The following is a 17,874-nucleotide window of genomic DNA, read 5'->3' as shown; positions in this document are numbered from 1 at the left end:
TATGTGCATCTGTATCAATAGACATCGGTGGATGTGTACTGATTTTGATGATTTAGTCTTAGATGCATGAATTTTTTATTAGTTATTATTGGCTTTGAACAAGCTGTCATAACTGCAAGTACTCTCAGATCTGTACTATATCTTTTTGTTGTTAGGATATAAACAAGGAACCGGCCAGTCCTCTCAGTTTTGATGTGCATGTATTTCTACGTGTATCCATCTGACGAGTTAAGCCTTTTTCAATTGATTTCTATATTTTGTTCTTATGTTGTACTGTTACACCACTGACCCAGGTTAGGGGAGGGTTGCCATCCCGCTAACATGTTCAACTTCACCACATTCTGAGTGTCTGTCCCAGTTCAGGAGCCTGTAATTCGGTGGTTGTTATTTGTTGCTGTGTTACAAATCTGTTTTTCGTTCATTACATTTACCATAAACTAGGCCTTTAGTTTTCCTATTTCTATTATTTTACGTTTGTAATTTCTGGGCCTTTTACAGCCAACTATGTAGTATGGGCTTTGTTCATTTTTGAAGTCAGTAGAGACATGTAGTAGTTAATTTCTGCGTCATTTGGTCCCTTGTGGTCTCATTGGTCATCATACCACAAAACCTTTTTTATTTTTATACTCATACGCACTTGTCCCAGAAGAGTTTTTCATATCAACCTTAATATAACACATGGAACTTAACTTGCATTTTTGTAAAACATATATCACCCAGTCATTAAATTTCGTTATATTTTGGATTTTTGGTTGCCAACAACGTAACCTTTTTATGCGTATACAATGATGTCCAATATATATCTACCCTTGTTGTCAGAATCATTGGTAACAGTCCTATCCCAGTATGTCAACCATTATTATTTGGTCTACCAAAAGCCTGATTTGAAAAATAAAACCAAAATTTGAACTTGATCTATTTTGTCTTAATAAGCATTGTGTACAAGTTTCATAATATTTTGTTGAGATCAACTTTAGTTTGAGAACAGAAATTAACTTCAAGGGTAAAACTTGATGCTCCCTCCACTACTACAGGGGTTTCAGTAATTTATCTATTTGTAAAGGAATAACTCTAGAACTATAAAAGTAATGCCACCTTTTAAAACATGGGGTTTTGTGGTAATAAGAATTGTGTATATAAAGTTTCATACATTTTGGACACAGAGATGAAGTAATATCATAAAGGGACACAACACTAGAATAGTAAATGTGACAAGATACCAAATCCAAACTTGATCAGTGTTTCGTGGTGAAAAGCTTGGACAAACTTTACATAGAGATTAGAAACGAAAAATTTAGCATTTTTTTTCATTTATAATTATAAAGGGGCATACCCCTAGAAAAGTAAAAGTGACGCTACTCAAATTAAAACTTGATCTGTGTTTTGTGCATTAAGATGTTAAAATTCTGTCAAATTCTTTATCAAGATAATATAAAGAGATGTTACATATTAAAAAGTTTTATTCAACTGAAAGATCTCTGGTTTTCTGTTGATCAATGATAATAAAATGAAAAGTTGTTGCATAAATAAATAAACATTTCATAGAAATGAGCAATATGACATATTTTACATGTAATTATCCATGTACATACCAGTGGTAATAATACCATTCAACTTTCAAATCTGACAAATATCAAAATTTGACAGTTGACACTCTATCGTACTTTCCCATATCAAGATTTTGTTAATATGGGAAATAAACTTTGTTTTAACTTGAAATAGGTATTAAAATTCAAATAATTTTCTCTAAAACCCAAACTCAATCATTTTATTAGTTTCATATATAAGCACTAGATAGTTAAAACAAACATGCATTCTAATTTTAGATAGCACGTCACGATTGGGCATATGGTGCACAACTTTTTCTGAATGTCTCTCATAGCCTTCGTATCAACTGTTCAAATACATACATCATACCACTGTATAATTTCCATATAAACAATATTTGTTTATACCAATAGGACAGCATGAAATAAATGGAAGCAAAACTGCTGTAACCTCCAGTCAGATTTACATCAAATTCCACTACATATCAAAAGAAAAATTTCACAGTCAAAAATGTTTGTTAGGAATAATTGACAGTAGTTTTTATGAACATGTCCTTTGTCTATCATATAATCCTCCATTCATACACCAGATATCGTCCCTTCCCTGAGTTGATTCCATTCCTGTATGAACTGGACATCCTTCTTCTAATGCTGCCTTTTTTTTATTTCAAGCCGCATGACTTTGACACCTTTAAATAAATAACAAATACAATTAATTTATATATTATTGTAACCATTTAAAAAATAGAAAAGACAAGATTTTGGTATAATAAAAGATTTCATTGCTTTGATTGGGTTACCAAAAATCTTTTTTTTCCAACTTCATTCTATTAAAGTTTAGCAGACTAGTCAAGTTTTGAGATACTCATTCTTAGTATTGTAGCTACTATTTTGGCTGAGGAAGAAGACTTTCTCTCTTATCAAATTGTCAGAATCGAAGACAGTATTCATGCTTCACCTCTTCAAATAACGTTTCTGTAGAACAAAGATATAGAATATTTAAGCTTTCAAAAACCGATAAAATTGTACCAAAACTGTACAGGGATTAGAATAGATATGGTTTGCTATCATTTACTTGGTTTCTGGGGTAATTATATCTGGTGGTGATGCTACGCTGAGATTTGTCTTACTTGATATAATCCATTAAGTACACGTTCAAGTTTATTAAAAATATCAATTTGTTGATTAAAAAAAAACAAAAACTTAAAATTTTAAACTAAAAAATATCCTAAATTTTAATACTTGCCTCTTCATAAATTGTCCAGGCCATCGCTGCCATGAGAGTTCTTCTTAAAGCTCTTGGCACAATTCCACGCAAGAAACCATTAAATCCATCCTTCTACAAACAAAACAAGATTTAGATTGAATTCATTCATGTTTAAAAATAACATTGTCAAAAGTTTTCAGTTTTATTTTCACAATATTTGTTACATGCAGTCTCCAGCCCACAAAATTACTCTGGCAAGGTTTCCGCATGTTTAAAGAAATTTGATGAACGACTGATTTTTGGGCTTGAAAATACTTTTGTGAACCAATTAAAATACAGATCATTTGTCCTTACTTTCCTTACAAGAATTTAATAATGCTTCCTTATATAATCTGTATTAAAGCGTTTGGGAATCCTTTGGTTTAGAAGTAAGGATACACAACTTCAAAATATGAAGGATGAAATAACATTGGCTGCTGGTGTAAAAAAACACAAAAGAAAGAAGAATTTTCAGATCCTTGTATAAAAACAGTGTGAACATGTGATATATTATTTGGCACTGTTTGTAGACAATTATATTGCCAAGCTTCAGCCTGCCCTATCTATATTAATACTTTACCTGGTAAATAATTTGAATGGTATCTTTAAGCTTCTTGTATTTGAGTGGCTCTAGTTGCATGTGAGTTTTAACGACATCAGCAGGTTGTGTGATCAGTGATGCCATCATCCCAGCTGCAACCCCGGACATGAAGTGATAGGCGGGAAGTAAATTCTCATTTTGAACGTCTGGAAAAGAAAACAGAAGCCAGGGCTAAGCGCTTTCTGTCTACAATTTCCTTGATAGTATCTGTATCTGCTAGTTTTGCATATATGCATTTTAAAACATGAAGACTAGCCTTTGGAAGAACCATGTCCAGATAATTTTCTGGTTTCCTCACAAAAATGACAAATGTAAATTTTCTCCAGTTACTCCCCCTTTTAATAGCTTTTCAACACCCCAAAATGTTCTTTTCACATATTCCAAATAACTTCATGGTTTTTCCATAGGCTAGACTGTCTTGCAGTACAACTCTGGACAAGCTATCATAATCTAAATCAAACAAAGCATGCTTTTCTAATTCAAAATTGTTTTCACTGCCACAAAATGTGACACGTTTTGAATAAAATTGGTTCATCTAAAAAGAAAAGGAATCATATAGTTATATACATATTTCAAAACTCTTAAAAAGATCTTTTCCACCTGCAGATAAAACAATCTTCTCAGGTTACTGTGACAATCAACTCAATACAACTGATTTGAAGTTAATTCAAAACTTTTTACTTTAAGGTAGCAATGCTAATTATCAAGCTTTTGGAGAATTTAAAAGATCCAAGATATCAAAATTCTGAACGGGTGATTTTAACTATCATACTTCTTGCAGAAGGTTATGAAAACAGGAAGGAAAATCTTATAACTTGGATTCATTCCTGCTTTCCATAAAGCAATTTGATATGTGTGTATTAAATTAAGAACATGTGTATTCACTCTATAATAATGCGACGTTTTATTCTGGTATTTTGATTTCTACAAAAGACTGTCGCAGCATAACATTAAAACTTGCTTATTCTCAGATGCAACGGCAACTTATTTGAATCAGAATGTTGTTTTGTTTCATATTTCAAACACGGCTTCCGATATAAATTTTTCAACATGCCAATCTTTTTTCTTTTTCTAATTCGACATACGCAGAATTGTTGAATATGGTGAATAGATGCGCGAACAAAAAGCTTCATTTTATTTGTTGTTAATCGTTATTCCGCTTGATGTTGATAAAGTTTTTCTCAGTGACAGTTGAAAGTGTATCCTTTTTTGTTTATTAGTTGCTGGTCTTTCTAATCCTCTCGATGTTTCCATATTTTTTTTTTCAAATAAAATAATCATGCAAATAGTTTGACTTTGTTTACTTAAAGAAAATAGGACATTTTTGTTCCTCCTTCTTCAAACAAACATAGTAATTATACAAAGACCTCCTGCAAGAGAAAGGATGATACTATTTCATTACAAATAATCTTTTCAACAGTAATATTTGTTAAAAGGTACAGTATCCTGAAAAGTCATGCCATCTTGTTTTGTCTATCAAGTGAAAAGATTGCACAAACTTGAGCTCTGAAATATGCAAGATAAACAAAAAAAGATTTGAGATTAATTCCCTTCCTGAAGAGCATGGATTTGGAGTCCAAGAGAAAATACTGCAAGACAAACCAATCTACCTGTTATTAATATGGAATCAGACTTTTTACCTCTTTCATCTCTTGGACTCTGCAGCTAGTAGGAGGAAAATCTATAATAAAATACATATAGAAAAACAGGCAATTAGTGTGGTGTTTTATTTGACTACCAAATAAACGGCAGCCCTTGGAAAACTAATTATCTAGAGATATTTAAAATTTTACAAATCAAATATCATATAGAACAATTTTTTATGTTACAATTTATATAAATTTTCAAAAGACAAATTTCCAAAATATTTAATAATTCTAAAATAATATTACTTTATTTAAAATATGTAAAATTAAGAATCATTCATCACAATATGAGAAACAATTTTGAAACTTTTAGATTATAAATTCATTAAAGCATCCAATTCTTCCAAGTTTATAAATTTTTGTCTTAACACTTTCAAATTTTTTTCGAAAACAGATTTAAATATATGAAAAGAAACACAGCACTTTTTTTTTTAAAAGAAATCCTTAACAATATTTTACGGTTATATTTAGATTCATTTTTTTAAGACACTTATCAAAAACATCCCTTACTAATTTACACAGATACATATATATGTACAGTTTCAAAATGTATATTATAAATGTAGATCAAACCATTTAAATGTAAACAAATATATGTCAAGTTATAAATGTAGATAAAACCATTAACTAGTTACACTTACTTCCTTGAACTGTACTCTTTAGTTGAGAGTAAAACATGAAGTAGAGCCCAGAAAAGGGCACATCCCTTGCCAGTGTTGGAGAAAGACCAGAAAACAGACCTGAAAAAAATACAAATGGAAATAATTAATTTACATTTAGGGCTATTCCAGGAAAAAATGTATGGGGGGGTTGGAAGGCACATTATATTTATAATACATGGGTGATGGGTATCAGAGCAACTTTTCACACTATAATGCACTATAATTCTCAATTACAATTGTCTGGGTGGCGGGTGCTGACAAAAACTGCCTTCCAAACCCCCTACATTTTTTTCTGGAATAGCCCTTATGTATATATTTATACATACAAGTATACATGTACAAGGCCAAAAAATGTAATACATGTGTTTCTGCTAACCCGACTTACTGTTAATGTTAGTGACTACCTTAACACTTTTTTATGTCACTTTTTTCTGTGCCAATTTGGAACAAGCAGTTTGTTAAATAAAATGATACTGCCTAAATGTACCTACATAATTTTTTTTCAGCATGTTAGCGGACACACATGTAATATTTTTTTGTCCTAATAGAAATAGTTTACTTACCAAGAACTATGGATACTATTCTGAAAATTTGAATCTAAAATTTAATATAAGCATGATAAGTTGAAGGAAACATGTAGAAAGTCAAAAATTGCTCTACATGTCTTTTTATTCACTTGCATTGTTTGATTCCTGTGTCCTCCACATTTAATCCACATTTGCCATATCTTATAGTAACTTACTTTTAACACCTTCTGTTTTAAGAATATTGTTTAGGGCACCAAACATACTGTTGTAATTAAATTTTCCACTCTGAAATACATAAATAATCTATACTACTATAATAACGAGGTACTATAATACCAATATTAAACAAGTTCCAGGTCGAATATGGATACCAATACATATATATAGTAGTTTCCTGTAGCAGAATGCCAGAACAGGTTCAAACAAAGATTCTGAAAGCAAGAGAAACCATATAATCAGTAAGACTTAATCAGATGACCAAGAAAATACAGGCCAAATTATACACAATTTCTGATTATGAATATTTAAGGTGGATTATCAATAAAAATTTTGAAACAAATGGTTCATTTTATTTACATGTTTTAAACATTCAAGTTCAGTTCTCTGAAAAATAAGTTTTAATTTTTTTTTTAAATCTATGGGAAAGAATGTGTGACTGAATCTTAAAGTTGGTTGGTTCTAATTCTGCTTCATTATTTTTTCATTAAACCAGATGTACAAATGTAATTCACTCAATCTTACTACTTCAGTGTGTACCCGCTATAAAAAGATACATTGCACCTGCAGGTATATGAATGATTTTGTTCTCTAAATTAAACGACTCAATCAAACATGTTCACTTCCTATGAACTTTCACATGTGAATGACTTACAACTTTTACTATTTCTAAAACATTGTTTATATCTTACCTCAAATCTGGTCTTCAACACTGTAAAGGGCATAACTGTTATTGCTGAGGTGGCCCTGGCAACTGCTCCAATCAAAACTGATTTTAAAGGGTTGGGTTTCTTTCCCTTTTCTTCTAATTTTGCTTTTAAGGCTGTAATTCCAGAAAAGTAGATTGCAATGCCTGGGACTCCTCTTGAGATGGACTGAAAGAAGAGAAAAACAAAATATTAATTAAACTATTACAGACAACTCTTTCATAATCTAGACTAGATGTGATTTTTTTATAAATAAAATGCTAAATTGCTAAGGTTCATGTTTCTTTTGTACAATAAATTGGTGAATCAGCCATCACTCCTTATACATATATCAAAAGCTTTATGTTACCCAATGACAACAAAAATGTTTAATAGGATCCTGATGTTCAGTGGTTGTTGTTTGTCGATGTGGTTCATAATGGTTTCTTATTTTTAATGTACATTTAGATTAGACCGTTAGTTTTCCTGTTCGAATGATATTACTCTAGTGGTTTTTGGGGCCCTTAAGAGCTTGCTGTTCAGTGTGAGCCAAGGCTAAGTGTTACAAGCCTTACTTTCAAATACAATGGTTTATTTTACAAATTATGACTGGGATGTGGAGTTGTCTTATTGACCACATCTTCTTATAGCAATAATAATTAAATAAGTGGAGTGGAAAAGAGCAACCCTTACCATGCCTGTCCAAGACATTATCTATACTTACAGGAACAATACCTTTCCATAACCCTCTCATAGTATCTTGTTGTACAACATTACAAAAGATGGTAACCATTCCTGTACGTCCTCTGAAAAACAAAATTTATTTACATTAAGAGAAAAAATATTTTTTTTTATTTATAAAATAAAATGGTTTTCTACATTAAAATATTTGTGGTTAAGCCTTAATATAAATATACCTACTGCCATCTCAAGTAGAAGAGACATTTTTATTTATTCAATGCAAAAAATTGCTAAAAGTCTGATCTAAGTTGTTCACTGTCACCAATTCTTCTTTTCTTATAATCTCACTTTTTAGTTCTAGGAAGTTTAAGATTGATAGTAATATGTTCCTTCGAAAACCTTAAATTAATTCAAGATTTATGGAACATACAATTAATGTGTGTGTTTGTTATGTTTATCTAAAATGTTGCTTTTTACTACATGTATTCTATATATGTATAATAGTTCAGTCTGCAACCCCCATCTAGTAAAATTTTAATCAAGCTGGCAAGTATGCATAAGACTGTTTCCAACACTCAAGAAATATGTCTGAATATTGATTTTTAGGCTTGTATTTGAAAAAAGTGTTGTTACAGACTTTTATCTGGAATATTGATGCTTCTTTTTCCAGGTAAAACACCTGCTCTAAAACTGATTATGATTGGCTTCGGTGCCAAAACTTAGTGCACTGTCAATCAATACAGAAAGTCCTCTCTTTGCTGTTTACATTTAAAATCGTCAGCCATATTATACAATTGAAACTGGTTATATTAGTCTCAGATTAAAGTAATGTTCTAATCTTATTATTGTGTTCCATTTAATTATTTGAAGTGTTTGTGTTCTTGTTTTAATAATCCTATGATTGACTGATTATTCATTTATCTACTTTCAATATCTTACCCAACATTTACTGAAACTTGTAAGCGGGTTTTGACCAGGTCTAATGGCTGGAACAGTAGTGTGGAACATGTTCCACTGAACATTCCACACATGAATGATTTCACAACTGGTGACTGAAAAAATAAGATTTCATCTGATTAACATGCAATACATAAAATTGAGAATGGAAATGGGGAATGTGCCAAAGAGACAACCCGACCATAGAAAAAAACAACAGCAGAAGGTCACCAACAGGTCTTCAATGTAGCGAGAAAATCCTGCACCTGGAGGCATCCTTCAGCTGGCCCCTAAACAAATATATACTAGTTCAGTGATGATGAATAATATACATTTAAGATATTTTATTTTTCAAATCAGGTCAATTAATCAATAATACTTTTTTGCCAAAACTTATTCATAAATTTATGAAGGGTAGTATTGGACAAATTTAGCACAATGGAAAGAATTATCTCCACTTGATGTAACGCCTTGATCGTCAGTAGGCGTCACAGTGAAAATGTAAATATATAGACGTCATAATTATTTGGACTCGTGCCAACAGGGAAACAATTTGACACGCAGCCTCAACGTGTGGCCTATCGGTTCTAAGTATTTACTGTCGACAATAGACGGATTAGTAATATTATTTGTTTACATAAATGTAAGAAACATTATGTTGTATTATTATATTAATAAAATATAATGTGTAAACTTTACATAATAAATGTAATAAACAACAAATAGTTCATGTGAACTGATAGAAAGTGTGACGAGAGTATAAAAATCTACTTTTTAATTGTTTCTATTTGACAGAAATAAACGTCAAAGCAAGACCAAAGCTCAGCAAATACATGTCACCCACCCCTTTTCACCTTCATAATAAAAACAAACAATTAAACAAAATTGAAACCTTACCGTTAATGCGGATTCCATTGCTGAAAGTTTTAATACGGATAGTGTATCAGTTTGATTGAAACAGTTGCCCGACCGATTTTTAACGGTAAATACGGTTTATTTAGAAATGGGGACGAACCCCACTTGTTTAAAACATGGTCCGAGAAAAGCGTCTTTTGCGATTGAAAATAAATAAATCGCTTTTCAAAATTAAGACAAATAAATTCCTCAGAATGTTATAATGTATCGCTTTCTTTATATATCCTGTGATAAATATGTTCACCAAAGACTATGAAGGTTAACTATTTCTCTGATACACAAGTACTGCTCACGATTCTGTTGTTTGTTGATCTAACGTAAATTTGTAGCGCGGGGGTTAATATGTATATTCCTACGCAGCTTGGCAGCATGCCAAACAGGTTTGAAGCCATGCGTACGTCATATTTTATGTTTTTAACTTGCAATATAATTTATATTGTTACATTTGTTTGAATAATATAATTTTTTTTTTTGTAGATTTGAAGTCAGATGTAAAATGCCCAAAATTTATATGTAAAATTAGCGGACTATATTTACATTCAATTTTTAAAACAGTAAAGTAGTAAAGTAGTGCCTAATAAAACCACTTCTGACCAGTTTAAACTGCTTAAATTATTTTAATCCAATACACCCTGCATTTTAATTTCATTGTCTTGGTACGTTAATCCGATAAAACGTGAATACGTGAAATATACCTATTTGTTCCAGTTTCTTTAACTAAGCTGATATTTAGCTACTTTATACTCCCAAGTAGGTCGTTGACCTATTGATTCGAGATGATTGAGATACAAATGAATACACACAGAATGGTAAATACTATCTGGTGATATTATTGTACAATAGTCCCAGATACTATATCTCAGTACTATTTATGTATAGTATTTTTACACTGTTTATATATTCTGACTCAGATTTCTCTCGGAATCTACCCATTTAGATTCCATTAAATAAAGGCAACAGTAGTATACCGCTGTTCAAAATTCGTAAATCTATGGACAAAAAAAAAAATAGGGGTAACAAACCAAAATTGAGGGAAACGCATTAAATATAAGAGGAGAACAACGACACAACATTAAAATGTAACATACACAGAAACTGTCTTAACTTCAAGTACCGAGTTGTTGTTAGGTGCTCTCTTCGAGGTCCGCGTTCCCAGTATGAACTTCATAAGTGGGTATAGCTCTAACACCAAAAAAGGGCGAAAGATACTAGCCAGACTCCTAAATCAAAAATAAACTGTCAACGCCATGAATAGAATTGAAAAAGACAAACAGACAAATAATTGTACACAGAAACAACATAGAAAACTAAAGACAGCAACACGATCGCCACCCAAAACATGGGGGTGATCTCATTTGCCCCGGAATTGTAAGCAGATCCTGCTCCATATGTGGCACCCGTCGTGTTGCTTCCTTGTGAGTAGCAACCCTCTACCAAGGAAATAATGATAGGACATACAAGCGCGGGAATATCGTATCTACTCCGTATGCCAGCGCTGCATATCCAGAAATCAACGCCACTTTGCTTATTTGAATATTATACTAAAGAAATCTGATACGGGTGACGGAAATTGTATTGAAATGATAGGGAATTTTGAGTAAATTGTCTGTTTTAACTTCAATTTAAGTGATAGACAGGTTGCCGGGGCAGAAAATAAATATACACAACAATATACACCATTTAAACGAAACATAATGACTGTTGTTGCAAAAATTAAGGTTCCTGATCTATTTTAAAAATCGAAGCGAGAGACTTTTAACATTACAGTATAAAATACAGGCTAAAATGGCTGAAACGTCAAATTTGCAAACTTCGTGTTGAAAATTGGCTAACAAGGTCATTAGAAAAAACAGATTGCCTGGGTGAAATTTGAAACTTGAATGTCTAAAGAATCAGCAAGTCCAAACCTTGTATGTGTAGTCGTTGAACTCTAGGTTCCCACGTAAAGTTAAAATGCCCCTATTTCAAGAAGAATAAACTCACGAAAACACGAAAAATTCACAAAATTTGCGTTCATTCTTTTGATTTTGACCACCTGACAACTTTACGGAAGTATCAAAGTGGCGTTGATTTCTGGATATGAATCATCTCTTGTGTTGATAAGTGGCCCGGTTATCATCGGCATGTCATTACATGGAATCAAGATTTTCGGCCGTCACATGAGGTCATATACCTAATCATCCACGAACTTTACTGAATATGCACGGTATCGCATGGAGCTAAGGTGTCCGTCACCTATGGGTCATATACCTTATCATTCACGAACTATAGAATATAATAGAATATTTTTATTCCCCAAATAACAGGACCCATAAAGGGCATAAAGTCAGTTACAATTGATTGACACAATTGGTATTTACAACATTAAACATCACACTGTATATATGTAACTGTATATTTAGTATATACATGTATAAGCGTTGGTCAGTGAGTATACACGGAGTCACATATGGAATTAAAATTTCCATCACCATTGGTCATTCACAACTTAAATATTCCTTATATGTGTACAGTCCTTCTGGCAGTTGTGTTTATTTTGGTAGATACCAATATTGAGCGATAATTTTGATCGAATGGCATCAAACTGTGTGCATGCTACCAGTTTATGACAGGTGTCCTTTTATTTTTGTTTATATGTCTTTCTTCCTCTCTATATAACTATAGATCACTATTTAGTAGGTTATAAAAATTGGGTGATTGGTTGTTGTTTGCTTAATATCCAGTGGCAAATATTTCATGCATTTAAAAAAAATCAAATTTACAGTGAATGCAATCTCCAGTCAAGCTAGCGAAAGAATACCTGACTGTAAACTGAGGTTATCATGACTGAAAAGGAACAGACATTTAGCCTTGCAACAGGCACTAGTATACATGAACCTCTTAAAGTACTAGTGTTGTCGTAATTAGGGATTCTTAACGTGCAGGAAGCCCTGTTACCACTCTATATATCAGCGAAGATGCAAATTTATGCATCCGCCTCAGCATTCCGCAAATCAAGAGAAAGCCCGTCCCACTTAAACAAAAGTTTTAATTATTTGTCGGAAAGAGACCAAGGGATGTCCATATATCTTACATACAATGTCAACACTTCCAAGGTAGGTTTTATGAAGATTTTTCAACATACCGGGTAGTACGTGACATGTAAGATCTTTATATTTATCTTTAATAAAATAATAATACTTTTAAAGATGTATAAATGTAAACAGTAATATATATTTTTTCAATGTCACAGGCAATAATTACCATGACACCTTATAATTAAAATCATGGAAATGTCAATAAATTAATTTCATGATTAAATAAACTCAGTGTCTTCAAAGTGAAACAGAATGATTTATTACTACCTCATGCCTAATTAAATGCACTCACTTGATTAATATATCTGACACTAATAGATGCTTGTTGTTTATAAACTTCTGTTAATAGGTTGATGATGTAAATATAGAGGCTTAGAACAAGTACAAAGTGCAATGTATTATTGCATTCCAGAGTTTGTTGTCATTTCGTGTGATAATTAGTCATTACATATATACAGTGAAAGTAAATAAATGTTCGGCATAGTTTTTGGTCGACGAGGTCAGTGCTAGCTATGTTTATCATATATAGTATACATCTTACCGCTGCGCCTTTAAAAATGTAAGGCCTCGGTCACAACTTAACGGATAGCTCGAATATACGCCTAACGGATAACTTTTTTTTCAATCCGTTCATGTCAATACAGTACACAAGTACCAGAACACAAGCAGCAGTACACACACAACAGTACAATACAGTACACAAGTACCAGAACACAAGCATCAGTACACAAACAGCACAGTAACACACAAGCAGCACCTTTGAAAATGTAAGGCCTCGGTCACAACTTAACAAATAGCTCGAATGGACGCCTAACGGATAACTCTTTTTTCAATCCGTTCATGTCCGTTAGACGTCCGTTCTTATCCGTTGCATGTCCGTTGAGCGTACGTTTTATCCGTGGACGTCTGTTCTGTCCGGTGGAAAATTTTGAGCTTGTTCAAAACTTTGAACGGACGTCCAACGGATGAAATGTCCGTTGAACGTCCGGTAGGCGTCCGTTTTGTACGGTACTCGTCCGTTTCGTTTCCGTTTTGTATCCGTTACGTGTCCATTATACATCCGTTGGAGGTCTGGAAGAAAAATTCACCAACGGACGTCTACCGTTGAACGAATGTGAAACGGACTTCTACCGGACGCATAACGGATAAAACGGATAATGAACGGATCTGAAACGTATAAATTCCAATTGAAAATTTCGCGTCAGAAAAGCCATTTATTGGTATGTCAGATTTTTTAGGGTTCATGAATTCTTATTATTCATAATCGATCTTAGAGTAAGGTCACGTCTTCACAATCAAGCAGCTCTTATTCACGCCAGACACGGCTCTTTAGCGGCATTTTGAAGAACAAACCAAAACCAGTTACACAGAAACATTTTGAATATTTATGCGATTTACATGTATTATTATTGTCGCCTACATGTAATTTTTCCGTATATCTTGTTCATCCCTTTTTTATCGGGTACGTTTCCGTAAGGTGTCCGTTTTATGCGGTACTCGTCCGTTGGATGTACGTTCGACATCAGTTCTGTCCGGTACGTCCCCGTTACTCGTACGTTGCGCATCCGGTGTGTGTCCGTTATGCATTCGTTACGCGTCCGTTATACATCAACGGACTCCCAACGGATAACACTTTTGCCAACGGACAACTTTTATTTTCATCCGTTAGGCTATTAGGTAAGGTGTGACCGAGGCTTAAAACATAATTACTTGCAATTGCCAGATCAGATACCTTTTACCTTCCAGTCCACACCAGTAGTACACAAGCACCAATACAATACAGTACACAAGTACCAGAACACAAGCAGCAGTACACAAACAACAGTACAGTACAGTACACAAGTACCAGAACACAAGCATCAGTACACAAACAGCACAGTAACACACAAGCAGCACTACACAAGCAGTAGTATAAAAACAGCAGTACACAAGCAACATTACTCAAGCAGCAGTACACAGGCAACAGTACTCAAGCAGCAGAACATAGACAACAGTACACAACCAGCAGTACACAGGTAACAGTACAGAAACAGCAGTACTCCAGCAGCAGAACGCAAACAGAAGTACACAAGGAACAGTACTCAAGCAGTAGAACTCAAACAGCAGTACACAAGCAACAACTAGTACACCAGCAGCAGAACACAAACGGCAGTACATAAGCAACAGTACACAGGCAGTAGTAAACAAACAACAGACCTCAAGCAACAGTACACAAGTAGTAGTACACAAGCAACAGATCTCAAGCAGCGGAACACAAAGTTGAACAGCAGTACACAAGCAACAGTACACAAGCAGCAGTAGACTTTCACAAACAGAAGTACACAAACAGCGTGAATATATAAAACACGACAACTATATTCTAACGCGAATGCTGTATATTTGTTAGCTTTAATTTTTTTGACCAACGACAAGGAACAGATATTATGGCACTGTTTTACCAAAAAAAATGTTTTCAGCGGATATTCTGTGGAGGAAATATTTAAAAGTCATCAAATGTTGACAATACGACTGAATCAAGATGACCAATTGTTCTTTGAGTTCTTCTTAGTTCTAACTTACCGTAATTTAATTCATCTTATTCATTTTAATTAGAGCCAGACAGGAATTCCGCCGGGTTATTTTCAGACATGTAAGTCGGTTTAGTTATACAATTATAATAATAAGTACTATGATATCGAACTCCTTTTGTTTAATTCTACTTAATATATAAAGAAGATTAACTATAGATACATTTTTTAGCAAGAAAAAAAGCGTGTTTGTGTGATGAAATAATAAAATGCATGCGTTATGAATATATAAGTTGTTGGTAAACTAGTGGTACATTTATGGATTTATTTTTTCGAAATTGTCGGAACTGGCACCAATCTTCCTCAGCCGGATAAAAAAAACAAAGAAATAGAATTCTTTATTTTTTCGGAGACATTTAAATTCGGGGTCTTACTAGCACAAAACCTTTAAAGATAAACACATAACCCATTGTAATTCGGGGTCTTACTAGCACAAGACATTACAAGATAAACACACAACCCATTGTAATTTTGGGTTTTACTAGCAGAAGACATTAAAAGATAAACAAATAACCAATTGTAATTTGATGTCTTACTAGAACAAGATAGTAAATGATAAACACACAATCCATTGTAATTCGGGTCTTATTAGCACAGTCAAGACATTTATAGAAAAGTCCACATCCCATTGTAATTCGGGGTCTTACTGGCACAAAACATTTAAGTCCACAAACCAGTGCAATTCGGGGTTGTAAAATTTGCATGCAATTAGCAGCCTGGTGCGCATAATCCAGGATTTTTGAAAGGGGGCGTAATTCCAGAATATTAAAGATATACTCGGGCTATCATGGAGCGAGACTAATACATATTTTGGTTCGGAGTCTTATTAGCACAAGACATAAAAGTCCACAAACCATTTCAATTCGGGGTTGTAAAATTTGCATGTAATTAGCAGCCTGGGGCGCATAACCCAGGATTTTTGAAAGAGGGCGTAATTCCAGAATATTAAAGATATACTCGGGCTATCATACGGAGCGAGACGAATACATATTTTGGACGATTTTTTACTTAAAAATCAAATAAATCGTGATGAATATGAGTTCAAAAAAGCTATTTTGGCGATAAACCAAAAATATGTGCGTAAGCTCTTCGCACCCTTTTCTGGATCAGCCACTAATAAGTACGGACGTTTTATTTACTACTAGAGTATACTTAAACCCTAAAGATCATAAAGATGAATTAAAAACCTTTTTTGTGATGCATTTAAAATACTCGATTGTACATACAATTCAGATTATCATATTAAGTATATCTAACTTATAAATTTGCATTTAAAATACAACAACATGTCACTTCAAACGCTTTTTGTGCACTTTAAAGTCAGTTTGAATGAAGTATTTACTTATTTCTCAACATGTAATGACGTAATTTGTACTATGCATCATCTACCAAGCAATGATTATCATTCGTATCTTTAGCGAACATAAACAAATTACACATGTTACAAAGTGCATACAAATGGATTCATTAAATCAACTTTTTATTTCAACTATAAAAACATACTGTTCATGCTCTTCTTTAATTTATTCATAAGAATATTCCAGTGGGGGACTAATTCTTATTTCTCTTCGTCTAGACAAAATACAGGTGTTACTACTTTCAGAGCATACTAGATTTTCAACAAGAGCCATACGTATTTTCATAGTCTGCATATATTTATTTACAGAAAAGAAAAAACGAAATGTTTGTCACAAAAAAATTCAACCTGCTTTGTAGCCACTTTGAGCCGAGACGGATTTTTAACATGATAATGCAGTTCGCAAGAAACAACGTCATTCCTAAATATCATTTAGATAGTTGCAAACATATAGAACAAACAAAAGAAAATATATCATGAAGTCGATTGATGGCAGTTTTTATATTTTTTTTACGTGACAGGCCTAGGACGCTTACCGTGTCAAAGATCCAGTCTCGTTTCGTTTGCATATTACTAGTACCTCCTCTCTCTTTGTTGGTTGTTATATATTACAAATGGAGTAAGAATGAATTAAGAAACACTGACGCTTCGTACATTAATATAGGAACAATATCCGGATTTCAAAAATATACACAAGAAGTCAAAACTATTATTGTAGAATTATTTATTGATGTTTGAACAAAAAAAAGTTTAGTCAAATCCATAATTGTATTTCAAACGTTTTATGAACTTATTTCTATTTTAGGTCTTCAGGATATAGTTTTTCATTTGAATTTTTTCAATGCAATTGTCTCGTCCGCCATCTTATTACTCATTAAAATCAGGACTCACTATCACTATCCAATTGTGTTTCACAGATGACGACGGATACGTTCCTATTGTTGTAACAACGATCCCGTCCTTTTTTCTTCGTCGGTAACCTGCCAAGCAAGACTTGTCACAGGGTTAGTACTTATATGAGAAACACGATGGGTGCCACATGTGGAGCAGAATCTACATACCCTTCTGGAGCACCTTAGATCACCCACGTGTTTTGTTGTTCATGGTGCCTTATCTGTATACATATAGAAATAAGAAGATGTGCATGGTATGACTGCCAATGAGACAAATCTTCACCAGAGACCTGATGACATATTTAAGTCAGCAACTA

The 17,874-nt window shown here is 33.2% G+C and overlaps 1 protein-coding gene across 1 annotated transcript; it reads right to left on the bottom strand.

Annotated features, from left to right (window-relative positions):
• Window positions 1-1,442: 1,442 nt before the first annotated feature.
• Window positions 1,443-9,982, bottom strand: LOC143044222 (mitochondrial glycine transporter B-like). Its single transcript, XM_076216150.1, has 9 exons — window positions 9,646-9,982; window positions 8,752-8,864; window positions 7,856-7,937; window positions 7,138-7,320; window positions 6,445-6,514; window positions 5,682-5,780; window positions 3,374-3,540; window positions 2,794-2,886; window positions 1,443-2,236 (listed from the first exon to the last, which is right to left on the bottom strand). Exons 1-9 carry the CDS (start codon window positions 9,661-9,663, stop codon window positions 2,210-2,212), a joined length of 852 nt encoding a protein of 283 aa, XP_076072265.1. The 5' UTR covers window positions 9,664-9,982; the 3' UTR covers window positions 1,443-2,209.
• Between the last annotated feature and the right edge of the window lie 7,892 nt (window positions 9,983-17,874).

Source organism: Mytilus galloprovincialis, chromosome 9 (genome assembly GCF_965363235.1).
Source record: "Mytilus galloprovincialis chromosome 9, xbMytGall1.hap1.1, whole genome shotgun sequence".
Taxonomy (NCBI): domain Eukaryota; kingdom Metazoa; phylum Mollusca; class Bivalvia; order Mytilida; family Mytilidae; genus Mytilus; species Mytilus galloprovincialis.
This window is presented reverse-complemented; position numbering and strand designations above follow the sequence as displayed.

Coding starts and splice junctions, on each gene's coding strand:
- LOC143044222 (XM_076216150.1), bottom strand. Junction 7,321..7,855: donor TATGGAAAGGTATTGTTCCT/GTAAGTATAGAT, acceptor CTCTTCTTTCAG/TCCATCTCAAGAGGAGTCCC. Junction 5,781..6,444: donor TAAAACAGAAGGTGTTAAAA/GTAAGTTACTAT, acceptor TATTTTTTTCAG/GTCTGTTTTCTGGTCTTTCT.